Source organism: Salvia hispanica, chromosome 2, assembly GCF_023119035.1.
Source record: "Salvia hispanica cultivar TCC Black 2014 chromosome 2, UniMelb_Shisp_WGS_1.0, whole genome shotgun sequence".
Lineage (NCBI taxonomy): Eukaryota > Viridiplantae > Streptophyta > Magnoliopsida > Lamiales > Lamiaceae > Salvia > Salvia hispanica.
The window spans coordinates 7,331,781-7,339,018 of NC_062966.1; the positions used below are offsets into that span (position 1 = coordinate 7,331,781).

Sequence of the window (7,238 nt, forward strand, 5' to 3'; positions counted from 1 at the left end):
TTGGAAAAGATTATGATGTTCTACAATTTGCAATTACTCTTCCAAACATATACTCGATTTATTTGCAATACTCTTCCATGATACGATCATGGAAGCCATGCATCGAGGATTTTACATACAAAGGAATTCAAACAGTGATCAGCCTACCATGATGACTTCCAAATGCTCTGAAAATACCACCAATATCTTCGTCTTCGAAAGAGCTTGGCGTGGATACCTTGCACGCCTTAATCGGAGTCCGGTGGAGAGAGTTATGGACGATTTACTGAAGTCAGACAGAAGAGAGGGTGAGTCCATAGAAATCGTGCGGCCAGGAAAAATGAGGCATGGAAACGCCCGGGCAGGCGTTTTGCACGTTTGGGCAAAAAGTTCACTCGGGCGGGCGTTTTGCGCCTTACAACCGACCGGGCGAATCATGCGGACCTAGATTTTGTGGGTCATTTCCTTGAATTTTGAGCTTAAACTATAAATAACACTTTTTCCCATTTTATTCATTGCTTTTTATTAAATTAGATGCTTGAGAGTTTGTTTTTCCTTTCAGGCTTTTTATCCAATTCCTAATTTTAGGTTGTTTGATCATCAATTGATCCAATAAAATATGATCATATATAGGTATGCATAAGGGTTTGTGAATTCCTTTGAGTAGTGGAGTCATTTGTTGAATCTAGTATGTTGAATATTGCTTAGAGTTGTTTTCTTCATAAATGGATTTGGCTAATATCCAATTCACCTTTCTTCATCTCTTATCTCCCATCAAATCATTTTGGTTCTAGTTTTTGGAGGCTAGATCCACCCTATCATTTTATTGTTTTTATGTTCAATTGTCAGATCAAATATCATCAAAAGGTATAAATCTTGGGTTAATGGATCATAATCTATATCGACTAGTATAAATCTTGGGTTAATGGATCATAATCTATATCGACTCTTATGATGATTTATCTGCAATACCCACACAAAATTGATCTCTGTATCTGCAACACCTAAAAGAGTATGCTCCATTTATCTTCAATACCCGCGAAGACTATTTTTTATTAATATATGTACTCTCATATCATTCCACTGATTCAATTTTTGGTTGTATCTATCTGCAATACCCGAAAAGAGTAGGCACCATTTATCTGCAATACAGCTGAATTTTAATTGATAAATCAGCTCTTATCTCATTCTCTATAGATTCAATTTTTGGTTGTATGTACTGCAATACCATTTGGTTGTATAGTACTTATAAAGGAATACGATGATAACCTACTCAAGTGAGACAGATAGAGGCATTAGATTTTTTCTCAGCAATTGAATGTTTGTTTTCCTCTTCAGTTTTCAGCTAAATTATAGGAGTAGCAGATATTTTGAATGTTTGTATATGCACACTCAAGCACCATATTTTGCTTGTATCTGCAATATCGCATTCTACTACTTCAATTTTTTTGTTGTATTTGCAATAACATATTCTATTGATTCTTTTGTTGATTTATTTTGTGTTGTATTCATTTAATTCTGGTTGTATCGACTGCTCCATGCCATGAATAATGAATTTTTCTAATGCTCTATTTTTTAAAATGCTAGTAGTATTTTAAATTTTGCCATAGAAATCATTTTTTGTTCTTACTATATCAGCTTCAACCTATATCAAAATTGAATGGCCTGAATTCATTCTACTGATCAACTTTATTATAGCTCCAATAAATATCCAAATACATGTAGGAAAAATATTTGGGCAAGACACGAGGATAATTTAGTCATTAAGTTAAATTAATGAGGATAATTTAAACAATCATAATTAATTTTCTTATTTATAACTTGTTGTATCAAACGTCTAAATAGGATAACACACTATTATCTTTAGCTACCAAACATCCAATTAAGATAAGTTAACTAATTGAAACTATGATAACTATCAATGGTTGTATCATGACTAGTCAAAACATGACATAGCTATCTAACGATGCCAAGTGTTTAATGAGTTGTAATAGTGGGTTATGGTGGTATAAGTTGTAAATAAATTGATGTATGTGTGTAATGAGTTGTAGGCAACTTTCCATAAATGGAAATGCTCATATTTTTCTGGGACAAACGAAAATGAAAAGTGCATATATTTTATGGGACGAAGAGAGTATTAAAAATGGATCTCATATACCATTTACTTTCTCCATTTACTTTTCCTATCAAAATCAAACATTTTCTTAAAATTCGTGCCGAGTCAAAATGACTCTTTAAATAATGGACTGAGGATGTCACATCAATAAACTCACCTAATAATTCATTACAACTCATTCCATACAAAATAATGTAATCTTCCTTTGGAATGGGTAAACATATCAAAATAAAGCTGTCTCGGTAATTTTAGTCATACTATTATCTATCTTTCCATGAATGTAACTAAAGAGGACGTAATTAGAAAAGAAGAGAAGAATATTCGAATAGCGACCGAGAACTTGTGTTAGCGTAGGTCCCGTTTGTCATGTGTAATGCATTTCCCACTCGCCATGTCTAGTTGCCTATTTTTGTTTTCAAGAATGCTTCCGATATTTATACCACTCTCTTGTCCCACTCAAAATGTCTACATGTTTGAGTGACACGAGATTTTAGGATAAATTGTTAAATAGAATAAGTAAAGAGAAAATGATAATTGAATATTTTAATAAGGAAATAGAGAAAAGAGAGATTTATTTCTAGACATAGAGAGTGACATTGTGTGGACAGACTGAAAAGGAAAACGACATTTGAAGGGGACGGAGAGAGTACTGTTATTAAACATGTTGTAGTGGACGTGAGCCTAAACGGCACAAACCCATCTTGCTGTGTTCACTAAATTGACAGCTACAACAACCACCCTCAAATTGTTCAATTTTTTGCTGTGTCCGAACAATAATTGTTTTTTTTACAATCCAACTGCCTCGTGGAAAAAACAGCAAAGTTCATTGGTAGTTTAAGACAAAAACAATTACTAGTATGAGTAGGTTATCTCTATCTTCTTTCAATCTTCATTTAACCTCTATTTAAATTATTTCCCTTCGTTTCATTTTCAGTGAGAGAAAGTGAGTGCGTGTGTGTGTGCCGTCGTAGTTATTGAGCTATATCCTTATTAAGTCAATTCATTTTTTTTCATTCTTTCTGACTTTTTTGTAGCTAGTGTTTTCTGACATTCCAGCTCATTTCCCCATTTCATTTTTGTAAGAAAGTGACACTTTCCCCAAACACAAAAAAGAAACACTATATATATACACACACACCGTGGTAATAGATCTAGATTTCCTCAACAGCTGTGGTTGAAACAAAAAGAAAAAAGTGGAATTTCGAGTGTAGAAATCCACCAAAATGGAGTGGGTTTCGAAGGTAGCGATTTCCGGCGCGGAGGAGCAATTGATGCTAGTCTTGGGGCAGGTGAAGGCGTCCAAGGTATTGGTGCCGTTGCTCGACATCTCCATGGCCGTCTGCTTGATAATGTCGGTCATGCTATTCGTCGAACGCGTCTACATGGCCATCGTTATTGCCATTGTTAAAATCTCGGGCCGGAAACCGGGCACCAGGTACAAATTTGAGCCACTCCAAGAGGATTTGGAGCAGGGGAACCTCGCCTTTCCCATGATTCTTGTCCAAATCCCTATGTTCAACGAAAGAGAGGTCTGTTAAAATGTGCATGTTTTGCCTTATCTATCTTTTCTACCTTACAGACTGCGCTAAAAGTTGTGTCAATAGGTTTACCAGCTCTCCATCGGAGCTGCATGCTGTCTATCCTGGCCTTCCGACCGCCTCATTGTTCAAGTTCTCGACGATTCTACCGACCCTGCCATCAAGGTTTGTCGCAAAATTCATAACAACTGTCTGAATGCAGACGTGATAGAATTCTATGGGTTCCATCCTAAAACCAATTGGCAATAGGAGGAAGGGCCCATGAGACTGATATAGTGATTTCAGTACTCTTTTTACACTAATGTAGTGGAATAATTGTAATATATTTTTTAGTTTTAATTAACAACTAGCAGCATTGACTTGAATTTTGCAATTGTGTTCACACAGACTATGGTGGAGACAGAGTGCCAGAGATGGGCGAGTAAAGGGGTAAATATTAAATATGAAATTCGGGACAATAGAAATGGATACAAAGCCGGAGCTCTTAAGGAAGGGCTGAAGCGATCCTACGTCAAAGAATGCGACCACGTGGCCATATTCGACGCGGATTTCCAACCCGAGCCGGATTTCCTGCACCGGACCATTCCGTTCCTTGTTCACAACCCCCAAATTGGCCTCGTGCAGGCCCGCTGGAAGTTCGGTAAATATTTTTTTTTTTTTTTTGTCTTATATATAACTTAATTACATGTTAATTAATGATGCTGCTACTTAATCGACATCACGTGCCCATCTTATCATATCATAAATTAAGTACTACTACTACTATACATCTTAGAATCTATTACCCACCACACATATATATTTGATTCTTTGAAAAAAGGTGTTTTGGAGCTGTTCAACGCATGTGCTCTAGTAAATTTTCATTATTGATGTTCGACCGTAAAAGCACATACCAATAATGGAGATGATAATATCAAAATTCGGTGAAAATGATTAATTTTTGTTTTCAGTGAATGCGAACGAATGCTTGATGACGAGAATACAAGAAATGTCGCTCAACTATCATTTCACAGTGGAGCAAGAAGTTGGCTCATCTACTTATGCTTTTTTTGGATTCAATGGTAATCAATCACTGCTGATGCTTCCTCCATCCCGTAAAAATAGAGACTTTGGACACAACACATTTTTTTAATATGAAATTAGTAAGTATAAGAGAGATGTAAAAAGAAAAAGGCGACTAAAATATTATTAGTGGAGAAGAGAGTCCATTTTATAAGATAGAAAAACTTGCTAAAAACAGAAGAAAAATATTTTTATGAGAATTGACTAAAATAGAAATAAAAATTATTTTTAATAGAGGTGAGGGAGTAGTTGCTTGCACTATAAAAATATCGGTAGATTGTAGAGTACCGTTGGTACAAAAGATGGCACCTATAGATTTTACTATGATAGAATAGATATTCATAATTATGGACAGATCTGTATGATTGCAACCGAGTGAATTAAATGTGTGGGTGTTGTGGAATTTAATAGGAACTGCTGGGGTGTGGAGAATGGCAGCAATTGAGGAGGCTGGTGGTTGGAAAGATCGTACCACAGTTGAGGATATGGACTTGGCCATTCGTGCTAGTCTTAAAGGATGGAAATTCGTCTACATTGGCACTCTTCAGGTCCGTTAAATCGGAACAGCAAAATTAAAACAGAACTGGAACCAGTATATATTACTCACACTAAAAAATTTGGATGCACTATAATATTACTAACAGTAAAATAAATTGTTGTAGGTGAAAAATGAGTTGCCTAGCACGTTCAAGGCCTATAGATACCAACAACATCGTTGGTCTTGTGGGCCCGCCAATTTATTCCGAAAGATGCTCTTGGAGATTATAAGAAATGAGGTTAGATCATATAAGATGAATGAGATAAATGTTGACATTTTCAATATACTGTATTAATGAGTTTACAAAATTAGCAATTTAAGAAAGTTAGTAACGAATCACTTTGTATAGACAGTAATTAATATTTTTAGTTTTTTTTGGGTGGATGCAGAAAGTTACATTATGGACAAAGGTTCACGTAATATACAGTTTCTTCTTGGTGAGAAAGATTATAGCCCATATAGTGACCTTCGTGTTTTATTGCGTTGTACTTCCTGCTGCGGTTCTTGTACCTGACTATTACATCCCAAAATGGGGTGCAGTCTACATTCCTACTATCATCACCATCCTCAATGCAATCAGCACTCCCAGGTTCAATTTATGTTAATTACTTGACATTCATTCGTACAATCTATTGTCATATATATTAATATGTAGAAATATGTTGATATTATTATTGTATTTAGGTCAATTCATTTGGTTGTTTTCTGGATCGTATTCGAAAATGTGATGGCACTACACCGCACGAAAGGCACATTCATCGGGTTAATGGAGGTGGGTAGAGTGAACGAGTGGATTGTCACTGAAAAACTTGGTGACGCTCTCAAGATCAAACCCGTTGACGATGCGGTGAAGGCCAAACCTGCCGCTACAACCCAACAACAAAGACGATTCAAGTTCATTGATAGGTATGCTCATCAACATCATTACTTTTATTTATGTGTGATTAAATTAATGTGATCTAATACTCTCCTATAATGCAATTGTGGTGAAAATTCAGATTAAATCTCTTAGAGCTTGGATTCGGTTGCTACCTACTATTTTGTGGGTGTTACGATCTAATATATGGGAAATACCACTTCTTCATCTACCTCTTACTTCAAGCAATCGCATTCTTCGTCATGGGATTCGGCTACGTGGGCACATTTGTCCCATCCTCCTCAAATTAATTACATTTCTATTTTTTTGTCTTACGTATATTAGTATATTAAGTAATTCTTTTAAATTCAAGCATAAGAGTTATAGCTCACAATTGCTATTCATTTTGTCACGTGTATTGTATTATTGTAATAAACGCCCGCTAGTATATGATAGTGAGATAGTGGGGCTCAATTTTATTTTATAAATTGTGCATATGTAACATTGATGATCTCATTATTCTTAAATAAGAATATGGATTATGATTTACTATATGAGACTGAGATAGTGGGGACCACCTTTGATAATGTATCTTTGTGTAACAAACCTTTACACGCGGAAACTAATACGGTACAAACATCTATTGATAGCCACTCACTTACAAAGGTTAGTGATATCCAAACTGAGTCTTTCCTACAAACACTAGATTATTATCTAAATCATTAAATTTTAAGGTTTAATATAAATAGATGACAAATAACGTCAACCGAGAACGACAATATAATGTCAATCGGTTGACACTATTGACGTAATGTTGTCATTTTCTGTTATCATCTATTGAAATCAAATCTTAAAATCTAAATATCTATATTATAATTTAAAATTTGTACGATATATAGAATTTGCATTTAATTACATTTTCACTTACAGATTACTAAAATAGTTCCAAATTTGCATAATCCGTAAAGTTATCTTATACCCATACATATTTTCTTCTTTTTTCTTTTCCCAATTTTTGCTTTTCAACCGAATTCGGACAAAAACAAAGTAGATTCCAGCCAATAGTAGTAGTGTTTATTGTTTTGTCTTTTAGGATCACGTGACAATGTGACCTCTCTTATTTTAAAATGGTGACGTTCACGAGATATA

The 7,238-nt window shown here is 35.0% G+C and overlaps 1 protein-coding gene across 1 annotated transcript; it reads left to right on the forward strand.

Annotated features, from left to right (window-relative positions):
• Positions 1-3,135: 3,135 nt before the first annotated feature.
• On the forward strand, positions 3,136-6,676 carry LOC125203773 (glucomannan 4-beta-mannosyltransferase 9-like). The gene is made up of 9 exons (XM_048102214.1): positions 3,136-3,624; positions 3,700-3,798; positions 4,021-4,273; positions 4,584-4,694; positions 5,107-5,243; positions 5,358-5,471; positions 5,623-5,822; positions 5,918-6,139; positions 6,232-6,676. The coding sequence occupies exons 1-9, from the start codon at positions 3,319-3,321 to the stop codon at positions 6,398-6,400; spliced, it is 1,611 nt and encodes a 536-aa protein (XP_047958171.1). The 5' UTR covers positions 3,136-3,318; the 3' UTR covers positions 6,401-6,676.
• The last annotated feature ends 562 nt before the right edge of the window (positions 6,677-7,238 follow it).

Excerpts from the sequence above, each read along its gene's own strand:
- LOC125203773 (XM_048102214.1), top strand. The coding sequence starts at position 3,319 with ATGGAGTGGGTTTCGAAGGTAGCGATTTCCGGCGCGGAGGAGCAATTG. Across the intron at positions 4,695-5,106 it reads TGCTTTTTTTGGATTCAATG|GAACTGCTGGGGTGTGGAGA; the intron begins GTAATCAATCAC and ends GGAATTTAATAG. Across the intron at positions 5,823-5,917 it reads AATGCAATCAGCACTCCCAG|GTCAATTCATTTGGTTGTTT; the intron begins GTTCAATTTATG and ends TATTGTATTTAG.